Source organism: Heterocephalus glaber, unplaced genomic scaffold (genome assembly GCF_053883595.1).
Source record: "Heterocephalus glaber isolate CG9 unplaced genomic scaffold, H.glaber_assembly_v1.0 deba00000943, whole genome shotgun sequence".
NCBI classification, from domain to species: domain Eukaryota; kingdom Metazoa; phylum Chordata; class Mammalia; order Rodentia; family Bathyergidae; genus Heterocephalus; species Heterocephalus glaber.
The window spans coordinates 5,011,026-5,033,700 of NW_028258175.1; the positions used below are offsets into that span (position 1 = coordinate 5,011,026).

At 54.1% G+C, this 22,675-nt stretch overlaps 2 protein-coding genes across 28 annotated transcripts in view; both read right to left on the minus strand.

Moving 5' to 3' along the window:
* Positions 1-4,697, minus strand: part of Slc5a11 (solute carrier family 5 member 11) — a 53,102-nt gene extending 48,405 nt beyond the window's left edge. For 2 of the 6 annotated variants that reach the window (XM_013076337.3, XM_004855970.3), the window contains exon 1: positions 4,506-4,696. The gene's annotated coding sequence lies outside the window, so the exon portion shown is untranslated. Of the gene's footprint in view, positions 1-425; positions 812-4,505 lie in introns of all 6 variants that reach the window. The other 4 variants (XM_013076338.3, XM_013076339.3, XM_004855969.3 and 1 more) reach the window with 3 other exon arrangements.
* Positions 4,698-20,590: 15,893 nt separating this feature from the next.
* Tnrc6a (trinucleotide repeat containing adaptor 6A) overlaps positions 20,591-22,675 on the minus strand; it is a 183,684-nt gene continuing 181,599 nt past the window's right edge. For all 22 annotated transcript variants that reach the window (XM_087209096.1, XM_087209094.1, XM_021237332.2 and 19 more), the window contains one exon: positions 20,591-22,574. In XM_087209096.1, the coding sequence (XP_087065222.1) occupies positions 22,199-22,574 (376 nt within the window). In that variant the 3' untranslated portion in view covers positions 20,591-22,198. The remainder of the gene's footprint in view (positions 22,575-22,675) is intronic.

The window sequence follows — 22,675 nt, forward strand, 5'->3', positions numbered from 1 at the left end:
GTACAGAACAAGATTGGATTTAAGAAAAATAAGAATGAGAAGCCACTCCATTCTGGAAGCTCGGGATAATTAAAGAGCAGGGGCACGTGCCTAGTGCCTATAACTCAGTTCCACGAGAGGCTGAAGCAGAAAGATCACAAGTTTGAGGCCAGCCTGGGCAACTTAGTGAGACCCTAACTCGACTTAAAATTTAAAAACGAAGAAAGACGAAGACTGCTTGTAGGAGTGTTTTACAGGGAGCGGGGTGTGGGGGCGCGTGGCTGTCATCTCAGTGCTGCTCGGGAGACTGAGGCAGGAGGCTCTTGAGTTCAAGCCCAGCCTGGACTACCCAGTGAGACCCTGTCTCCAAACACAAAGCCAACCAAACGCTTTAGAGGGGAGCATCAGAGTGGAAACGAAGCTCTGCACCAAAGGCCCAAACTCACAAAACTGTTTTGTGGTTTTGAACGTCATGAAGACCAAGCAGCTGCCAAATATGCCATGCTGTTGATTGGAGAGAAAGCCTTCTACCAATATTTGGGACACTTTTTGTGAACATGAAGAGCAAGTGCAGAGGTGCTGGAGTTGACAAGTGCAGCGCTAGTGTTTTCTGCACTTGCAGCTTGTCTCAGTCTCTGGCTTCTGCCTGCTGAATGCCAGAGGTACTTCCCAGGCTCTGCGAGTCTGAAAATGCTCTCGTAGGTTTCCAAGCACTGCGACCCACTGCTGCTGCTCCAAGGCAGCGGAGTGTGGGGAAGATGAGGGCTAGAAGCACCGGAACAGCTTCGAGGAGCAGCGGTGAACTGCAGGAGAGGGCAGAAGTTCTAGAATCCTGCAGGGAGGACAAGGAGGCCGGAGAAAGGCAGTGAGCAGCCCTGCGCGCCCCACGCCCAGACCGCAGCCCACCCTCGCCCGCCAGGCACCGAGAGGGGTGGGAGCGGCCGCCTAGACAAACAAGTTATTGATTCATCAGCTGCGGGCCGCAGCTGGGGCCAGGCTGGCCCCGCTTCTGAGCGCTTCCGAGCCCCGGGGAAGTGGCCCCCAGCAGCCGAGCAGGGCGGCTGTACCCACGGGCCGGAGACCTGCGCCCAGCACAGGCTCCCAGACCAAGTCCCTGCCCGCGGCCCTTCCTCAGTGGACACCCGGGGCGCTAGGGCTCAGGGAGCGGTCTGTCCCAGGTGCCAGGCGTGCCGCTGGAGCTGATGTGTCCTCTTGCTGTAGCTTCCCCTGCCCTGTGAGGCACACTTGGTACGGCCCAAGTGGCGGGTTTAGGCCCTGGCTTGCCGCAAGCAGGTCATAGAAATGCCAGAGGTCGGATTTGAACCCAGGACCTCACGGTTTTTTCCATACCAGCTGTTCTGCCTTCCTTCCCTTCTTCCTCTTGCCTCTCCTCCCACCTTCCGTCTGTTTCTTTTCCGCGAATATCTATGAGGCCCCAGCTCTGTGCCAGGCCCTGGAAGCTCACTGAAACCTTGATCAGGGGCCAGCCGGGACCCAAGCTCTCTGCTCTGCACGGAGGACACAGCAGCGAGAAGACAGCGCTGGCCCCCACTTTTCACCCCAGCCCTTCGCTGCACTGCGTACCCAGCCCGCTCGCACCTTTGCCCCGGCCGCGACCCCCGTCTGCCCGCAGCCCACTGTGGTCCCAGTGTCCTGCTGGTCCCCGCCCACGGCGCTGGCCTCTCAGGCCGGGTGGGGAGGGGTGAGGTTGCTCATCGGCCAAGGCACAAAAGGGACCTCAGTCAAGCAAGGAGAGTGTTCCCCTGTCCCTTGGCCTGTCGCAACTGACATGGGAGATGTGAGAGCTTTCCGCAGCAGAGTGCAAGGGGAAAATCAGGAAAACAGGTTCATGGGGCAAGGGCCACGGGCAGGGGTGGAGGGGTGGGACCCTGGCCAGGTGCTGCTAGCGTCTGTGACTCGAGCCTCTGAGAGGTTTCAGTGTGAACGAGAAGGGAATGAAACCAGTGGGGCAGCACTTACAGCACGATGCCAGCCATGTGTGTCAGAAACATAGACACAAAGGTGCTGGATTTTGCTGGGATGCTGGGGGTAAGCTGGTGAGCATGGGTGGCAGGAACTGGACAGGCTGCTGCTGCTGCCTCCTCCTCCTCCTCCTTTTCCTTCTTCTTTTTTGAGACAGGGTCTTACTATGTAGTTCAAGCCGGACTTGAACTCTATGAAGTCCTGGCCGGCCTCGAACTCCTGGTGATCCTCCTGCCTCAGCCTCCCAAGTGCTAGGATGGCCGGCGCGCATCACCAGGCCTGGAAAATCCCAGCCGTACTTCTTTCATACTCGGTGGTCTCACAGAAGAACCTCTTGGAGGTTCAGTTTCCCTGTCTATACAATGGGGATGATAATCAGATGCTGGGGGAAAAGGAACGCTTCCACACTGTTGGTAGGAATGTCCTTTAGGACAGCCACTAGAAACTGCTATGAAGAGTCCTCAAAAAACTGAAAATAGAAATTCCACTTGACCCAGCTATTCCTCCCGTAAGTATCTTCCCCACAGAGTTAATGACACCCTATCAGTGATCCACACATTCCCATGTTTATAGCAGCACAAATCAAAATAGCTAAATCTCAGAAGTGCCCTATATGTTCATCGACGGATGAAGTGATAAAGAAAATGTGTGTTTACACACAATGGAATACTACTCTGCTGTAAAGAAGGATAAATTTGAGTTTATTTGTAGGGAAATGGATGCACCTAGAGACCCAAATGTTAAGTGAAAAAATCAGCCCTGCAAGCTGACGCAGCACATGACTTCTCTTATGTGAGAAACCCGAAGTAGCAATCAATTACAGCGCAAAATAAAAGACAGATGATAGGAGACAGGGAGTGAGATCATTTGCAAATGGGAAAGGAGTGGAGAAGGGATGCAGAGGGCTGCAATGTGCCGTGCGCATGCACCAGCTCGCTGTGAGGACAGGGATCATTGTGCACAGCAAGTGGGACCAAAAAGGAAGGACAGGTCCTCGGGTGGAGCCAGACAGTCCAGGGCCTTGGGCTGGCTCAGGCCGGCCGGGCCTGTTAGGAGGCCACAGATCCAGTAATTCAGAAAGAAACTCAAGCCGCGGCGGGCTGCGGCAGCTTTTCAGAGGGTGACGGTGCCCTGGGGATGCGGGGACCTGAGGAGCCCTCCCAGGAGGCCTCCTCTCCCTGTTCCTGGAGAGAACAGAAATCCCAAGGCCTCTGAGCCAGGACCTGCCACCAAACACCAGCGTCGCCTCCCTGGCAGAGGCCGGCAGACGTCGCAGGGTTAAGGCGTGGAGGTTCAGATCCCCTCAGCACGCACGGGTCTCCACTGCACACTGCACCGCCCCACAGCCTCCCCCTGAGTGCGCGTCCCAAGAGCCCGGAATCGTCCTCCAGTCCGGTCACCCGCCGCTCTTCCCTCCTTTCCACCAGTAGCCTGCCGGCACGGTGTCCGAGCCCTGGAAATACCCTAAGGACAAACACACTGGAAGCCTTTATGGGTCCTTTGTCTCAACTCCCGGTCTGCCCGCCCCTTCCAAGTGGTCCCTGGAACCCATCCTGTCACCCTCGTCCAGCCGTCACCTCTGCCCAGCTGGGAACAGGGCCTGGCAGCTTCCCACTTGGGGCCCACCCCTCATGGAAGCCCGAGACACCTGGAGCACAAATCAGATCCATCCCTGTCCTCCTGCCAAACGTCTCCGTGCCCGCCGAGTGCCCTGACCTGGACTTCTGTGTCTTCCCCTCTAGCCCTTAAAGCTGTGGGATCCTCCCATTCGGTGGCCTCTGCCGGGGATGCATTCCCTACACTCAGCTTGATGAACTCCTCCTCCACCAGACACCGCCTTCTCTCCGTCCTGGTATTTCCCCTCACAGCAACCTCATCGCAGGCTTTGGTCGGTAGACTTTTCCCCCTCCCCCGGACAGACACTGTAAACGCAGCACGGCGTAGTCACGGATGCAGGCGTAGCCTTGTACACTGTGGCACTCCGCCGAGGGACAGCGTTTTTCAAAGTCCTGTCTCCAGGATTCCCTTTGCAGGAAGGAGTCCTCTGCCTGCCGCTCCTCCAGGTTATTCAGGGAGCACAGCTGAAAACTGCCTGCGGCCACAAGCCCCAACTTTACCACTCACTGGCTGCGAGTTCAGGTGCTCAGGATGACTGTGCCTGTTACAGGAGGCCTGCGGGAGGCTGCCAGGTGACACCGCAAAACTGCGTTCGCCCGGTGTTAGCAGCAGCTCAGCCAGTTTTCTATGATTTATTTAGATAACATTGCCTTCCTATCGCCTAGGGTCCTGCCACACCGCCCCTGTGGGCTGGGCCGGGCTGAGGTCCACATTCTCATTCGGCGGGTAAGGGACTTGAGGACACATGGTTGCTCACTGTCTTTGAACTTGGTTCAGGACAAGAGCTGAGACCCACACCTGGCCCTGCCGCCTGCCCAAACCCAGCCACGGAGCCTGCCCCGGGCACACTGCCCGCACCTGCAGCATGACCAGCCTGCCCTTCGGACAGACCCAGGCCCGAGCCCAGAACAGCAGACGGAGCTTACCTTCTTCCAGATGCAGGCACAAGCCCCTGAGGTCTGTCGAGGGCTTTCAGAGGGGAGAGGCTGAGAAGCTCCAAGAAGGGAGACCCTGCTCCTCTCCTCTACAGCAGGGCACGTCGAGGGCAGGGGTGTCCTGGGCCCTGGTCCTGCCTCTGGGAGGGCCTCCAGCAGGTCAAACTCCAAACTCCAGCCTCGGCTGCAGCAGCGGGATTAAAGGAAGCGAGGATGATTTCCTGGGACCCTTGAACTCTGAGCAGGCCCCTGCAGGGAAAGTGACTGGCCCGCCCCCCTGCTCTGCCCCTGTCAGAGCCAGCACCTGTCAGGGGCGTGGCTGGAGGGTGGGGAGACGCTGGCACCCGGCCCCTCCGCCCGCCCGCTCCCCCAGCCCCACACTGTCCCTTGCCACGATGGGCGCTGGGCGGCAGGCTTGGGACAGCTGGGGACGAGGGAGAGGCTGGCAGGCTGAGGGATAAAGGGAAAGTGCCAGGAGGGACTTCACAGCCAGCAGCAGCAGTGACAGCGGTTGTTCAGCCTCCCCGGCCACTCTTGGAGCGGGGCAGGGAAGCCGAGGCATCTGGAGCCCAGACACTGCCAGGAAGGTCTCAGCCAAGGGCCTGTGTGAAAACCAAAGACCCAGAGAAGCCAGGGAAGGGTTACAAAGATTTTCACTGGGTGCTCATAACATCCAAACATTTTTAAGTTAGTGACTAGTATTTGCAGATTTGAAATCCAGTCTGAGGAGGCGGCCACATGGACCACACGTCCCGGCAGGACAACTGCTGGCCAAAAGGGAGTCAGGGCCCTGCATCCTGGAAGGTCCTGGCCGTGCCTCTGTCCTGACGAAACAGGGCAATGGCACAGTGCGTCTCTCCGAGCTGGGCTCTGCTCCCTGCCTTCCCAGCAAGTCTCAGACGGGTCCTGTGATTCATCAGCCCCACTTTCCTGACAAGCAGCCGGAGGTGGAGGAAGGTGAGTAGCTGGCCCAGACACTAAGTGCCAGGGCTAGGGTGTGAGCCCAGGGCAGCTGAGGTTGGCTTCTCGATGCATCCAGCTGGACAGAGGGTGGCCTGGGAGCTGAGGCCATGAATAGGTCCCTCGGGGTCGGGTCCTGCCCAGGGAGTGAGGATTTCGGAAGGGGACTGAGCAGGAGGCCGGGACCTGCGGCCTGCATCCAGAGGACCTGATGCAGCAGAAGCAGGAGGCTCTGCAGAAGTGCTCTGTCCCCAACCTGGGTTCCGGCCCTGACTGTGGGAACTTGAGACGTTCCATGGGCCTCCAAGGAAACATTTCAAGGACCGAGGTGGGGTGAGGAGCTGCAGCCCACGGGAAACCTGTGTCTCTGCTGCAGGGACAGCTGCAATCAGATCCGACTGTGAAAGAATGTTCTAGAGCCTGGCGTGGCACACACCTGTAATCCTAGCACTCTGGAGGCTGGGGGAGGAGGATCGCACAGGCAGCTTCTAAATACCCCTTCGCAGACAGGTGTGCAACATGCCCTTCTCAGGGGATGAAATAAGGTAACTAAAGATGAAATGAGATGTGCAGATGAAGAACGGGCCTGCGGGGGTGCTGGATCAGTGTTGGCTCCTCCTTCCTGAGTGGCTTGGTCCTGGAGGCAGCCATGAGCCGCCTGGCTTGCATTTAGCTGCACTAAATTCAAGCCTTGTTTTCTTCATGATGGATTAAAATGGGACATGCCACCCTCCCTCTTCCCCTCCTCTTAGACCTAGACCCTCATTTCCACCTCTCTGGCCCTGGGTGTGTTCTTGTGTGGACAACTTAACTGCTCTGAGTCTCCGTTTTCTCATCTGAAAAATGAGGTGTCCTGCTACGACTCCCAAACTGCTGTACCAGGAAGACCGAGACACGATGCCGAGAGCCGGGGATTTAGCTCAGTGGTTTCGCCACCTGCCTCACAAATGCAAGGTTCTGAGTTTGATCCCTGGTACCAAAAAAAAGAAAGAAAGAAAAAAAAAGAGACACGATGCAGAGAACATTCTTCGCAATGCTCAAGGTTGCTTTTCTTTTTCCCTCATGGACATCCGGTGGAGTTTTCCAGTGGGCACAAGACACGACATCCAGACATCCAGCAGCTGAAGGCAGAGCAGACTCGAGGAGCCAGCTGCCTTCTACCAAACTGTGCATTTGAGAATTTGCAACTGTGTAGAACAGTGTCACCTTTCTCGGTAAACCTTTTGGGGAAAATCTGGTTCTTTAGAATAAAAATGCTTAACATGCAGTGATTTATTGTTCTTTTAAAATTAATAAACGTAAATGGTTTCTTGATTTAAGTCTCTAATATGGTAAATGTCTATAGATGTGCTGCCCCTGACGAAAGCTTTCTGGGTCTGTCAGGGTTAGGGGCCCCTGGGGGCAAACAGGTATAAGACTGAGCATCTGAAGGACTCTTGTGTTCAAAGTGAAACGCCACCCTGCCCGGAAAGCCCACTCTGGCCACAGAGTTGCATAAGAAAGCATCTGTAGGGCCGGGGATTTAGCTCAGTGGTTTTGTCGCCTGCTGCACAAGCGCAAGGGCCCAAGTTCAATCCCCGGTACCAAAAAAAAAAAAAAAGAAAGAAAGCATCTGTAGCCGGGCACCATGGCACATGCCTCTAATCCCGGCACTCTGGGGGGCTGAGGCAGGAGGATTATAAAGTGAAACCCAGCCCGGGTGATTTAGTGACTTAGTGAGACCCTGTTTCAAATTTTTAAAAATGAAAAAGGGGTGGAATGTGGCACAGTGCAAGGCCCTTTAACTCCCAGCCTGAGAAACAAGAGTTCATACCTTGATAAACCTGGCTGCTTAGTGGTGTAGCTGAGTTAGTAGTGGATGGTTAATTAGTCAACAGAAACTCTTTAAATTAATCAGTAAGCACGTTAACAGCGGGTCACCCGTGGCTGAAGCTTGGAGTGTGGCCTCAGACACGCGGAGGGGATCCTGAGAAAGGCAGTCTCCGCGGCTGAGGTGTCAACATTCGGCCCCCAGAACTGAGACGTTGGAAACTTAATCCCTGGAGCCATAGTTGGTGCCTTGGAGACAGGACCTCTGAGGAGCAATTCCCTCATAGTCCCAGCACACGGCGGCTTCAGGGTTAGCGCACTCTCTGCAGGCCAAGTCGGCCCGAAAAGCCAGTCTGGCTGCGGCTTCTCTCCCCTGCCCCCAGCCCCTCTTCTTGGCAGCAGGGTTTATTTTTTTGCTGCAGTGCTCTAGAAACCAGAGCTATTACCAGAAAGCCAACTAGGTGTGCTGGTGCAGAGGGAAACTGAGGCAGAGTCAGTGCGTATCGCTCACTGACTGTACACGGTCCCAGGCGGTCCTGTCGGGAGGGACTTCGAGGTGTGTGTGGACGCGTGAATGACAGAGCTCAGACTCCGAGTCCAGGTCACTTCCTCCCTGCCTCAGCGCTGCGCCTTGCAGAGATGCTGGAACCAGGGCAAGGAACTAGTGGCCACTCAGTGACCTCGTGTGTCCACCGTCACTGCGAGGGGCCCTGGGCTCCCGGTACTCTGCAGAGAGGTGCCCCCCACGGCAGGAAGCCTCCCAAGGATGCAGCCCATGCCCGTGGGCCTCCTAGCCTTCAGCCCCGTGTGCACAGTAAACCTTTGTGCATTAGAAATCACCCAGTTTGTGGTACTCAGTTACAGCCTCAGAAAACAAAGGCACCGGTTGACCAAAACGCCCACAGCGCGAGTCTAGGCTCCAGGACAGTTTTCCTGATGATGACGGTCGCTGCCCTGCGGTGAGGGGAGCGCTCCAGCCCACGTGTGGGTTCCTGAGACCTGCTCCGGTGTTCGGGGTGGTGGTTTTTCCACCTCTCTGTGCTTTGGCCTCCATTTGTCACACGACCAGGGCCATGGAGGACATGGAAAGGCCCTCCTGAGGTGGCACTGGTAGGCAGTGCTCCCTCTCTTCCAGGCTGGCGCAAGGCCACTTCCACCATCAGCTCCCAGGAGGGTGGTGACCTGTGGGCTTCTGCCTCTCCTGCTTAAGAGGTGGCTGCTGGGCCTCACCCTGTCCATCCCCGTTCCTGCTGGACGGGATGAGGACCCCCGATGGGGACCCCGATGGTTTTGGAGGCCGCACAGGGAAGGCCACAGAGACGCTGACACCAGCCCCCTGAGGACTGGAAAGTGACACAGCGAGCGACTTCCTGTCTCCCGCCTCATCCCTTAGGCCCTTGTCATTGCAGCGTGGACCCTGCCCCGAAGCCAAGCCGGGTGGCTCTGTAGTGGGGATGCTGCCGTCTCCCTGGAAGGACAGGGCGACTCCAGGCTCAGCCTGGGAGAGATGTGCTAGATTTCCAAGGATTTTCGGTGTGGCAGATGCTGGGGCCGTACCTCACCCAGACTGGCGGGTGTGTGACAGCTTCATCTCTGTGTGGAGGGGTGAAGGTGTCTCTCGCAGGTCGTGGGAGGCTTCAGACACAGCCCTGCTCTGCACGCGGGGACCACTGCACGCTGCCACTCTGACTACCACTGTCAATATCCCTAGCAGGCACTGTCTCAGCAATGTCCACCTGTGGAGGTCTTTAAAGTTTTTAATTAATCTTGGTCCGTTTGCCACCTCTTGCACGTATTTTTCCCAGCTAGAAGATCACTGGACAATTAAGAATGTCTGGTTTCAGCCAGGCGTGGTGGTGCATGAGTGTAATCCGGGAGGCTGAGGCAGAAGGGTCACAAGTTCAAGGCCAGCCTGGGCAACTTGGCAAGGCCCTGTCTCGAAATGAAATCAAATAGGCCAGGAATGTAGCTCAGTGTGAAGGGCGTGGGTTCAATCTCAGTCCTCATAGAAAAGCAAAGTCTGGTTTCCAATTCCTGGTCCCTCTTTGTCCCCATATAGCCAGAGTCCACAGGGAGCTGCACTAAAGTAGAGAAGGCAGATAAAGGGCCCCTGGGTCTAGCTGTTTGCTCTTTCAAAGACAGGCTCAGAATTGATCTTGTCCTTTAGCTAACTGTGTTATTATCAGCCAAGTATATCTATTAGGCGACAGTCCTTCGGATGCAAGCTATAGAAACCCAACCGAAATCAGTTTAAGCGGAAGAGTGGCTCACGCACCTGGAGAGCCAGGGCTTCAGATGTGGCGTGATCCAGCTCCTCAGACAGTGGCCCTGGGACGGGGGTTCTTGGCTGTGGCTTCTTGTTCTGCCTTTTCTCTCACGCCTTTTCTTCATCAGGTTCTGAAAAGCCCCAAGCTAACTGTCACTCAGGTTCAAGTCCCATAGGACACAGATTCCTCGATTTGACAGCGGCTCATGCCATCCTCGGCATGGCTCCTATTGGTCCCCGCCCGGGTCACATGCTCATGGCCACACCAATCACCTCAGCCGAAGGAGGGGATGTTTTGGGTCCTGCATCCTCCGGGTGTTCCCCAAAGAAAATCAAGTTGGAGCTTCTAGGAGGTGACTGAGGGATGCTAGACACACAGAACCAAGACATCTACCGCCTGTGTTGGGGAACAGAGGCAGCTGACCTCACCAGAACCCCTGCCCTGTTGTGCAGCCTCCCCGAGAACCCGCGCCCTGGCTGGGATCCCCCGGGCTCCTGCTGAGGCTCGGCGCCTGCACTCGTGGCTTTGGGTTCCATCTCTCCACGGGGCAGCAAGGTGGCACCCAGAAAGGCCCCTGCTGTCTCTTCTCTCACCTGGTGGTGTCAGGGAGACCTTCCCACACCAGTCTAAAGGTTGGGGCTGAAGATCCTGGATAAACTATGGTTATTTAACAGGTCCCTTCCTGGAGTGAGCCATCCCTCAGTGTCCGGTCTCCTCTTCTTCCTGCGATGGATAAACTTGGCTGTCAACTTGACTGCCCTGGGAGAGGCCTGGGAAGTGATCACGCACACTCCGAGTGTGTCTGAGGACATCTCAGAGACTGCTGGCCTGTGGGACAGCAACCCGAGCGGGAGCCATGCCTCGGTGTGGAGATACCCCAAACAAGCCGGGAGCCCGGGTCAGCAACCCCGCAGGAAGGAGGGACGCCCCTGCTCTTTCCCCTCCCCTCTGCTCCCCAGCTGCCCGGAGCGGAGCCGCCTTCCTCTGCCAGGCCTTGGGCCTTGATGTGCCTCTCTTGGAACCAGCTCATCAGGGGCTGAAACCTTGGAAGCTGTGAACTAAAAAGGCACCTTCCCTCCTTTAAAGTGTTTTCTCGGGCCAGGGATTTAGCTCAGTGGTTTCGCTGCCTGCTCCGCAAGCTCAAGGACCCAAGTTCGATCCCTGGTACCAAAAAAAAAAAAAAGTGTTTTCTCAGTTATTTGGTCACAGCAATGAAAAGCGGACGGGCCAGTTTTCTGGTAGCAGCCCCCTCAAACGGCAGGAGACGCGGAGTCTCGGTAAAGACGCTAAGTAGCAGCTGGGCAGGGGACTGTGCCCCATGGGACCTGGGCCTACTCTGCACAAGCACAGGGGAATCGAGCTCCCGAGGCACGCCACGCCTGGGCCGCTCGGCCCTGGCTGAGGTGCGGCTGAGACTCTTGGCCCAGGCACAGCAGGGATGGAAGGGGAGATGGGACACAGCCCTGCTGCCCGGCTGGGAGGCGCAGGGCAGCGATTGCTGCAGCGGGCTGAAGCTTCTCCTCCGGGTCTCTGGCTGGTGAGGCCTCTCTGTTTCTATGTGGTCCTCAGCCAGCCACACCCGGCCTACCGGGCTACACCCAGGGTTTACCCACCTGACTGCGGCTTTGCAAAGTTGCCAGGTGAGTCCACGCGCGTGACAGCTCGAGAGCAGCTGTCCTAGGGTCTCGAAGTGTGTTTCCACGAGCAAGGTCACAGTGCCTGTCGTGGGCAGTATTCTTTCCTGGGCCCGCGAATCTCTCGAGCTCAAGTAGAGACGTGGGGTTAGGCACTGTACAAGACCGAGATTTACAAAAGTGTTTGCCAGTGTTTTGTTTGGCTGGTGTAGATTTTTTATTTTTTTTTTAAGGTATAAGTAGGATCTTGTGAGAAAGCCTGCTCATCCATCCCTCTGCAGGCCTCGCTCCTCAGAGCCTTTTCCAGAAAAGGGCAGCTCAGTGCGCCTCCCAGTGGCTGCTGCCTCCACTTACAGGCCAGCCGGTCGGAGGCGCGCGGCAGAGGGCTGCAGTCAGCCGGGCTAGCGTCGAGGCCGCTCCAACGCTGCGACGGTCACCTGAGCAAAGGGCTGTTTGCAAGCGTCTTTTAAACTCTGTAATGCAAGGGCGACCACGGGCCATTTTATCATTTCCAAAACTGGTTGTATGGAGGCATAGCTGGTAGGCGACAATGCACACATGTTTAAAAAGTCCCGCAGAGCCTGGGGTGGTGGTCCGGCTCCTAATCACAGCAGACCGGGAGGGCGAGGCAGGAAAACGGCAAGTTTGAGCTCAACCTGGGCGACTTAGCAACTGGGAGATACCATATCTCGAAAAAGAAAAAGAAAGGTTAGGGATGTAGCTCAGGGAGGGAGCTCAGTCCCTAGTACCGAGAGCGTGGTGACATACGCAGGCACGTAATGAAAACGTCCGCTGCCCCGAGGTTCCTAGCGGCCTCTGCTATCTGCCCAGCCCCACCCCACACAAGCGTTTCCTTGCTTTCTATTACTAGACATTCGTTTGCACGTTCTGGGGGCTGTTGGGGCTTTTTTTTTTTTTTTTTTTTTTGGTAGCAGGGATCGAACTCGGGTCCTTGAGCTTGCGGGGCCAGGCGGCAGAACCACTGAGCTAAATCCCCGGCTGGGGCTTTTGTGGTACTGGGGCCAGAACCCACTGAGCTGCATCCCCAGCACCTCTTTATGTTTTATTTTGAGACAAGGTCTCCCTAAGTTGCCCAGGCAGGAGTTGAACTGGCAGCCCTCCTGGCTCTGTCTCCCAGAGCGCCGGGATGACAGGCATGTGCCACCACACCCAGCCATTCCAGGGTTTTCTCTCGGGGCAGCCAATACATAGCAGGCCCTGCTTGGGGTCTGGCTTTTCTCACTCAGCATAGCTGTTGTGCAGGTCACGCCTGTTGCCTGTGCAAACACGCGTTTGCACACCCGCTCACCTGCTCACAGGTACTCGAGTTGTTTCCAGTTGGGGCTGAGCGGCTCACTGTGGCTCTGCACTCTGGGCTCTCCGGTCTTCAGCCCCTGTCGGCCTCTGTGACGCCACCTCTGCCACCTTCCGCCTGGCCGTCCTGGGGGTGGACTTCGTCTTTACCCCCAATTCTTGGGAACAGATATGAAAAACTCTGGTTTTCTCCTCAGTGTGGTATGGATAATGCCTCTTATTGGAATGGAAGGAAAGCCTGAACAAACCCTCTAGCTTCACTTGCTCTTTTTTTTTAATTAAAAAAAAGAATCTGTTTTTTAAAACTAAATTTTATTTTACTTTATCCTTCCCCCAAGCCCCCTCCCTCCCTCTGTACAAAAGCTGTTTCCATTTTCCCTTCTATTTCCAGGTTTTTTTCTTGTCCCTTCCTTCCTCTCTCCCTCCCTCCTCCCTGTTTCCCTTCCCATTTGAACACTTTCTTCCCATTTCCCAGCATCCATTATACATCTCAGTCATTTCCACTTTTAGTTTCTCACACCAGAGGAACAATGCGGTATTTACACGTGCGTCCAATTCATCTCACTTAGGAGAATGGCCTCAAGGTCCATCCAAATAAATATTTGAAGCTCATCCTTCTTTATGCCATGAATACCGCGCCATGGGTGGAGCTAAAAGACATGCAAGAAGCTGACCCGCGGCCGCGTCATGTGTGACTTATCTGCGAAGCCCAGGCCAGGCCAGTCTATGCAGACAGGCAGTGGTTTAGTGGTGGCCTAGGACTGGAGTGGGGAGGAAAGAATTTCCAGTACTGGGGATTGAACTCAGGGCCTTCACACTGAGTTTTATCCTCGGCCCTTTTTGAACTTTTTTATTCTGAGACAGAGGAGTCTCCTTAAGTCTCTCAATTGCCCTGGCTAGGCTCTAACCTCTGCTCCTCCTGCCTCAGCCTCACAGGGTGCTGCGATTACAGGCCCCCATTGAAAAGCAGACAAAAATGGGGCCTGTTTCTAAAGTGTCAATGCCGCAGAAGCAGAAGCTTGCAAGAGTTTAGTTTTTGTACCTGCTGCCGCCCACATCCTCTCCTGTGTCCAACAGCCCCGAAGGGCTCCTGCACCCTCCACTCCGCGCTTTCTATCGGAGAAGTCTCTGTCAGGTTTCTCCAGGTTTCACCAGTAGCGTGTGTGTGTGTGTGTGTGTGTGTGTGTGTGTGTGTGTAGAAACTGGTCCTGAGGCCCTGCTCACATGCTGACGGCGGCTGGCAGGGAGGAGCCACGACCCAGCAAGAGTCACACTGCACTTCAACCCAAAAGTCACCTGCTGCTGAATTCCTTCATTTTTTTCCCTCTCTGTGGTACTGGGGAATTGAACCCAGGGCCTTTGGGCTGAGCTACATCACCTGCTTTTTCTATTCTATTGTTTTACTGAGACAGGTTCTTGCTAAGTTGCCCAGGCTGGGCTCATCTTGTGACCCTCCTCCCTCGGCCTCCCAGCATGCTGAGATCACAGGTGTGCACGGTCAGGCCTGGTCTGAATTCTCTGTTGCTCAAGGGTGCTATTTTGTTCTAGTCATGCCTTCAACTGACTGGATGAGGCCACCCACATCCTGGAGGGCAGTATGCTTTATTCTAAACCCAATTATTTAAACGTTAATCTCATCCAAAAGTCCCTTATGGAAGCAGCCAGAATGCCCTTCAGTCACACAGCTGAGCACCGTGGCTCAGCCAAGGGCACACATAAAGTCAGTCCCCACAGTTTCCAGCTTGGGGATTTTTTTTTTGAAGCAAAGCATTTATTGGTACATTTCAGACATACATAATGATAACATTCATCAACGGGAATTTGCACCCATACATCATGGTATATCTCGATTCTTTTCTCCCCATGGCCCTTCCTTATTTATACAAGTTTTGTTTCCATTTCCCTTGACCCATCTTTCCTCCCCCCCCCTTGTTCCCCTTCTCATCCAAACATTTTCTTCCCATTTCCCAATATTTATTATACATATTTCCACTTCAGTTTCTCACACCAGAGAAACAATGTGGTATTTACAAGTGTGTCTTATTTATCCCACTTAAGAGTATGGCCTCAAGGTCCATCCATTTAGCTAGAAAAGTCTGAAGCTTATCCTTCTTCATGGCAGAGTAGTACTCCATTGTGTAAAAAACCCACATCTTTATCCATTCGTCAGTTGATGGGCACTTGGGCTGTTTCGAAGACTTAGCTATGACAAACTGCCTCCAGCTTGCTGATTTTGAACGCCACCCTCAATCCGGCTGGGAAGCCTCCTGCCTCCTCCCCTGTACCCTGGCTGCTGGCTTCTAGGGCCCATTCCAGCTCTTCCTGCGAGCTCGAGCGCCCCCTGGTGGTGGGTGCTGGCTGGCCTGGGGTTCTCTGGGGCCCACGGGGGCTGCTGGGCTCGGGCCTTCGCGCAGCGCAGCGCCCCCCAGTGGCTGCACCCCGGCTGCTCCTCCAGCCCAGGCGGCCAGGCGGGTCGCCCCTTCCCCTGCCAGCAGCCCACACCCTCTCCGCCGACTCCCTCACCCTGCTCGCCCAGCGTTTTGATCCGTTTGCTGTTACTAGAACAAAATACTTGAATCTGGAGACTTAGGAAAAACTGGTTCGTGCAGCCCTGGCTTGAGGCTGAGGGCTCCGGGAACGCGGTGCTGGCGCCCCCGCGGGGCATGGCGCTCCCCGACAGCCCACTGTCACGCAGGCAGTGAGGGCCGACCTTGCGCCCCGGAGCCCTTCTGCGTGCGGTCCACGCCTGTGGGCCACCTGCTCCTCCCCTCGCCTGCACCCACCAGCTGGAAACTGGGCTTGGCGGTGCAGGGCTGTGCCCCGGCACTCCGGGAGGCTGAGGCAGGAGGATAGAAAGTTCCAGCCTAGCCTGGGCAATTTGGCAAGACCCTGTCTCAAGACAAAGAAATAAAAAGGGCCGGGGACTCTGCCCTGCGCAAAGGCCCCGGGTTCAATTCCCCACTACTGGAAGAAAAAGATTCCCCGGAAGCCTTCAGCCTGAGGCATCCTGTCCCCGCTCACCAGCAGGGTTCCTCACGGAGGCAGGGTGACCCTGAGTGACGCCTCCCAAATCTCGCACAGGGAGGCGGGCCGGGGCGCCCACCCCGGAGACGCTGCACCCCTGGGCTCCGGCCCTGAATTTGGACGAGGGTCCCCGTGGGATGGAGGGTGAGGGCTCCCCTCCCGAGGGAGGCTGCCAGCGCCCGGGCAGGAGCAGCAGGGCGGAGGGAGGAGGGACCTGCTGTGGCCGGCTGTCCCTCAAGGGTGATTCAGGAAGAGCAGAGCAAATGTCCTGAGGCAGAAGGTACAGCAGGGATGCTAGACAACAGCCGCAGGGCAGGAGTCAAGAAGGCAGGCAAGCAAGTCCTGCATCAAATACCAGGAAACTCCGCCCCCCTCCCCAGGCAGGCGCAGGACCAAAAGTACAGGACCCAGGCTTGCGGGGACGCCATCCGCCCGGCAGCTTTGACCCCTTCCCCGTGGGTGCCGTGACACGTGACACTTCCTCTAAAACCCATGTTTGGTCAAAACTCCGACTCCCGCTGGACGGGCGGGCAGGGCATGCCTTGGGCCTGCTCCTTCAGTCCCCGGCTAAGAATCTCCGTAGTCCCAGGACCTTTCCGCAGGTGGCGCCAGGTGGAGGCCGAGGTGCGGCCGACAGCCCAGTCCAGCCCTGCCCAGCCCCGCGCACCTGGGCCGTGTGGCCCAATGGTCTCACCCCAAGGCCACAGCCCAGGGCCTGCGGCAGCCGGGAGCCGCAGGCAGGAGGAGCCCCGCTTTGCCCCACCGCTCCAGGCTCCGCACGGCCCACTCCAGGCCCACCGCACTTAGCGGGAGCTCGTTTGGCTTGGGGGAAAGTACAACTCAACTGTACGATCTCTTGCACTCTCCAGTCCCACTGTTTACATGCAGGACGACCAAGAAGTGCATTCTTTTAATCATTTTTATAACAGGAAATATAAAAATGACAATTTTATCAGATTTACGCAATGATTTTTCTGTGTGTCTTAAAACATTCAATACACGACGCAGTGTTACCATTTGGACAGTAGTGTCTAGTCTCTTTCCGAACTCTTCGTGCGCTGTCTTTCTTCGAACAACACACTTTACACTGTCGTGTTAGTCTTTCCTTTTTTCCTATGGGTGGTATAATTTCAATAAAATGTCTGCCCCCTAAACGTAATAGTGAAGACGTCGATGATGCCGTCCTGGTAGGCATTTCGCTGCCCCATATTTTTCAGTTATTTGGTCTATTAGACCTAATCTAAATTGTGAATGATTATTTGAACCCTCTTATTTTAAATAACAAATGAGTTCTATATTGCTTAGTCCAGAAGGGGCACAAATATTTTATAATATTTTTTCCTCACTTTTTGATTACAGGATAGCTTGTTAGGTGTTGGTCAACTCTGTCAACACCACCCATAGAATCATTATAATCACTGACCACTAGTGAATTTTTTTAGTTTTGTTTCTTCATTCCAGTTCGATCATTTCTGTATTATGACTAGTTGACAATTAGGAGATGTCTTTTTGTCTCTCCATTTCCTAACACAGACTTTCGCTCTCTGATATCTAACATTTCTCCCCCCAAAACGTGTCTGTTCTGTATTTTAAAAGAATTTCTCTGAGTTCTGGAGAAGTATAAAAATTATATCTAATGTACTTACGATAAGAGTTTTTATAGATTGTAGCCCAAAATTATAGTTTATTTATCACAAATAAAATAAACATGAATTAGTAAAAGAAAAAACCCCAGAACTTATGGTTAGATTTCACTAGAAAGAAACATCAAAGGCAAATACAATCTTCTAAATAAAGAAATACGCAAAAGATAGTTGATATAAATCAAACAGATGAGGGCCGGGGATGTAGCTCAGTGACGCGAACCTGCCTGGCAAGTGCAAGGTCCTGAGTTCGATTCCCATTACTGGAAAGAAAAAACAAAACAAAACAAGCAGATGTACCAGTGTATCTTGTGCAAACAAGAACCAGCTAGTTGAAATGACAGCTGCCCAAGAATGCTCGGGATAGTCAGTATGCAAAGGAGCTGCACAGGGACGGGGCGGGCGCTTGGTGTGAACATTGTGAAAGGGAAACCTTAACGAGCCAGTGTTATCTGCCCTGTCTAGCAAGGGATGATAAAAATGAAAATAAAAACCCGATGAAACTAGACAGTGTAATTGAATCAAAGTAAAAGATAAACAACGCCCCCCAAATAGAAAATTAAATCCCCAGTACTCTGTTGATTATCACTTAGTGATAGCTTGGCTTGGATTGTGTCTTTTTAAGTCGTCCAGGTCGGCCTGGAACTCACCAGGTGGCCCACCTAGGCTGGCCTGGAATTCCCAGGTGATGCTCCTGTTTCTGCCTCATGAGTGCCGGGATTTGCAAGTGTGCACCTCCACACCTGGCCGTACACTTTTAGTTCAAACGTTCACGGGGATCCTCGTGGCTTATAAGAAGTCAGAGAGCTGGCACAGCAGTACGTGACTATCGTCCCAGCTCCTGGGGAGGCTGAGACAGGAGGATGGCAAGTTTGAGCAGAACCTGAGAAATTTAGTGAGACCCATCTTAAAAAAGGCTTAGGGACGTAGCTCAGTGGGAAGGTCTTCCACTCGACCCCCAGGAGTGCAAAAGTGAAGTCAAATAGATTTTTTAAATGAAGGCGTAAAACGTGGTGTTGCTCAGTGGGACTCTGGTGCGCGGGCTGGGGGCGGAGCAAGGACTCTGTCAGAGGCTCCATAGGCCTCAGCCCTGCCCCCCGCTGTTCCCATCGTGGCCGGCCTGAGGGGCGCAGCCTCCGGGCTCCTGGGGTTCAGCCTCCCACGCGCAGGCGGAAGTCCGCGGGTGATACCTGGTCTCATCTCCTTTCTCTGAGAGCGTCTCTTACAGAGCTCTTGCGGAAGGGATGTTGATCGTCTGCAGAAGGTAATAATACCAAGTTTCCTTTGTAAGGAAGTAGATTTAATTTCAATTTTTTTTTTTTTTTTTTTTTGGTACCGGGGATCGAACTCGGGACCTTGCGCCTTGCGAGGCAGGCGCCAGAACCACTGAGCTAAATCGCCGGCCCAGGAAGTCGATTTGAGAACTTGATTTTAAGAAACGGTAACACCAGTTAAAACCAGGTGGTGACACACGGCTATAATCCCAGCTACTGGGGAGGCTGAGGCAGGAGGGTCAAAAGTTTGAGGCCAGCCTGGGCAGCTTAGTGAAACTGTTTTAAAGGGGTTGGGGGGGGTGAGGCTGTAGCTCAGTGAGAAGGTCCTGGGTTCAATTCCCTGCACCCTAAACAGAAGCACGAAACCCAAACCCCAACCCCCAGGCGACTGAGAGGCAGACAGTGTTTTCAGGAGGCCCCTGAACGGGCTGGATGCTGCCTCCCTAACGGGTCGGCACCCTAGGTTGGACAGCAGTGTCGGGCGCCGGCTCGGAGGCGGGGCCGGGCGGTCGCTCTCCGACCAGACCCTCGGCTCTCTGCTCCCTTCTCGGCCCGCTCCTGCTGGGGGCGCTCGGCTTTCTCACGCTGCAGGCACTCTGCAAAGTGGCTAACCTCCTAGAACAGTTTTTTCAGGTGAGGAGTTATGAGGGGCAGGACCTAAAACTCAAGCTCGGAACCCTGCCTGTAGGTCCCGAGGTGCTCCGGGTCCTCCCCTCTGCTAAAGCTTTGGGGAAGCTGGGGGGCGATGGGAGACGGGGCGCCGGGCGGGCGTCCTCTGCAGCCGGCATGCGCCAGGGGCCCTCAAGGCGCACTGAAGCTCCAGTTCCGCTCCTGTCGGAGCTGGACCCCGCCTCTCAGGTGCAAAGCTGAAGGCTCGGCAGGGAAGGTCTGGACTCGGAGAGGAGGGAAAGCCAGCCAAGTCCGTGTCCGGAAACGCCTCAAGGGCCGCGCCCGCTCCCAGCACAAGCTCCCAGCACGCCCACCCTCGGCACACCCCGACCCGTTCACCCATTTTGCCAAGGACTTCACCCCGGCCTCGTTCCCTGCAGGCTGGCGCCGCCTGTCTGTGCTCCTCGGGGGTCCCGGGTAACGGCCAATACTCCTGGAATGCACTCAGCAACTCCGTGCCTGAGGACGAAGGACAGCTCACTCACCGCCAGAGCTGGGAGCCAGGGAAGCAGGAGGCCCAGGTGGATCCCCAAGGTGGGCGGCCCAGGCGCACAGGCGGAGCTGGCGGAGCAGCAAGGCGTGCGCTGGGTGTAGACGGACGCCTGCGGGGAGGGCGCAGACTGGACTAAGGCGCTGGGAGGCGGCTCGGATTCAGAGACCCCGGAAGGAAGGCAGAGCCGTGTTACGTAAGGACCAGGCCAAAACCAAACCCACTTCAAACTTTTTTTTTCAAAATCAAACACTTTATTTCCACATAACAAGCGCAAAAACCTCTCAAACACTTTAACAATACAAGTAACGCAGTTCTGAAGTCACTGTATACTACTCAAAGCCCCAAAGGCCATCAGCTTACCGTTAGATCCAAACATCTCCAGACATGGTTTTTCAAAGCTACCTTTGGTTTTTGGAAAAACCAGTATGGAAGTCAATATACACCGAATGCACTGAACATTTGTTTCTAGGAAGGTGTCCGACAACATTAGCTCACACCCTGCAAGCCGGAGCGCGGTCTGGAGTCACACTCCGAAGCGCAACGCAGGCGCTGCCCGACCGACCCCGCGCGGGCCGGGGCGAGGGGAGAACAGCGGAGCAGGGCAGAGCAGAGCTGAGCAGGCAGGCCGGGCGCGTGTCCCCACTGCGTGACAGAGGTCTGAGCTAGCACGAGCACACCGTCGGGTCGTAAGCTCCAGGTCCGGGCGGTCTGGCTGAGGCTTGAGATGGGCACAAATGGTGGGGAAGATGAAGTCACAGAGTCTGTGGGCAGCAGGGGCCCAAAGATGCTCAGAGGGCAGGAAGGAGCAAGCTACAGTTTCCCATTGTTCTCACATTATCTCAGGGTGAAATTGCGGATGAGTTCAGATAAAATGTTCAAATATTTGCTTAGATTTTTAACTGGTTGTTCTATGAGAACCTCATACATAGCAACTTAGAAACTTTCACTATAAAAAAGAGCCTACAAATAAACTCACAAAAAAGAGACAATTAATGTTGAGCAGCCAAAAAGTCATGGTTTATTATATCTGAAGAAAATTTCATAATTCAAACACAACCAAACTGTACATTTTACAATCACATTCTATTTGTAAACAGTTAAAGCCACTGACTTCTTTTGCATCTTAGGACACAGACAGTTAGAATCAAGGCAATGAAATGATGGCAAGTTCTGTACTGTTAAAATTTTTACCCTTGTTTAGTCTCTTTGACTAAGCAAGCATTATAATACCATTTGTGGGCAACGAAAGGGGGAGGAAAGAAATTTAAAAATGGTGTAACTCGTTAGTTTGCAACAACATTTAAAATTTTCTTTATACAACAAACAACTCTGTAAGCCCAATACCTTGGTTACAGTATGCATAGTTACTGATTTCGGCTTTAAGGTACAACAGTTAGACATTGACACAGTCACGAGAGCAGGAACATAGAGAGCCACTTGATGGGTTACAAAAAAACTATTCCCTACTGATTATTAGCAAACCATCATCACTCACTAATAAAGAGACAGCATCTGAAAGCAGAACATCAAACTCCAGCTTTAAGCATTTTTTTTTGTTTTTTCTTTTTTTGTGGCAGAGAAAAATTCTTTTAACAGAGCAATATGTAGTATCAGTGCTAAAAGTTGGGGGTTTTCTTCTTTTCCTATAAGAAACTACAAGGAGATTTTTTTTTTTTTTAAACTGGGCAACTGGTTTTCCTGAGAACCATGCTCTTTGATTTAGGACAGGAATAGAAAAACAAAAGAACATGGCCAAATGCTGCTCCTTTTTCCCAGAGATAGAAAGCATCTTTTAAATCATCCTCCATTTTTTTTTGTCTTTTAAATTTTTTTTAAATGATGGAAGAGTAAACATTTTTTCTCAAAAAACAAACAAAAAATCTGTAAACAAGAAGGCTCAACATGGGAACCTTCAAAACAAAATGGAAAAGCCTATTCAAAGTGCAGGGCCCGTCCTGGGTGGCAGGTGGGCTGCAAGTCACAGCTGTGGCCACAGTTTTTCAAACTGCAGAGCGAGATTCTTTAGTTTTACAACATGAAAAAACTGGTGCAATACTTTCATTAATAATCCTAAGTCAGTATCATCGCTTGATCTTTTAAACTCCGCGATATCACGATAAAGGTAGGCAACATCAAGGCATAGTAGAGCGCACACCTTTTAGAACATCCTTGAGTAAACATTTACACTGGAACAGCTGCCCCCCATACTGCCGATTAGACGGAGAACATCATTCAGTGCAAAGGTAAAAGCTCATACATTATCAGCCCAAGAAATGGTTTTGCAAAAGAGGGGGTGGGGAGAGAAAAAAAGAATGAATGAATCCAAAGGCGAAACATGATGAGTATGCACAAGTGAGCTCACTCTATCCGGTTAGCATGTATGGCGCCACTTGGGAGTGTAAATAGATACCGTTCACATTATAATATTGGCCTGCATGATTCAAGTATTCAAACTGATATGTTTCGGGGAAAACAAAGTGGAGAATGTGCAGAGAAGAGCTGTTCCCACAGGTGGCCCTGGCTGCAGGCGGCGAGCCCAGCTTAGTGCTCCTTTCCTTCGCGTCTTGAGGTCGCAGGTGGAGGCTACACCTCCGGCGTCACATGGACTCCCCCCCCCCACCCAGGTGGTCAACAGAAAGAAAAGCATTAATGGGGGAGGGGCTGCTAATTCCCCGGGGGTCACTGCTGCTTGGGGGACCCCACAGGCTTGTGGAATAGTGCGGGGTCCCCCAGAGGGAGGTGCCGTGAAGGTCTCCACAGTTGGTTCCCGACAGCCCAGCACCATTCCAGTGGTTGAGATCGGTCCGGCTGGAGAACGCGTGGGAACAGTCGAGGGAGCCCAGCCGGCTCTGGCTGGACCCGAGAGACTGCCAGCCAGGAGAAGGGGTCAGGGACTGACCCTGTGCAAAGAAACGACTGATCTCCTCTTCACTGGCAAACTCAGCAAGGATAGTAGTGTTCCCCAGTACACACCTAGGAGAGGCACAGGGCGTGAGCGGCAGCCGGCTCCTGCAGGAGGCCCGCCCTGCCTGGGGGTGGGCAATCCCAGGGAGGGGGGAGGGGGGAGGGGGGAG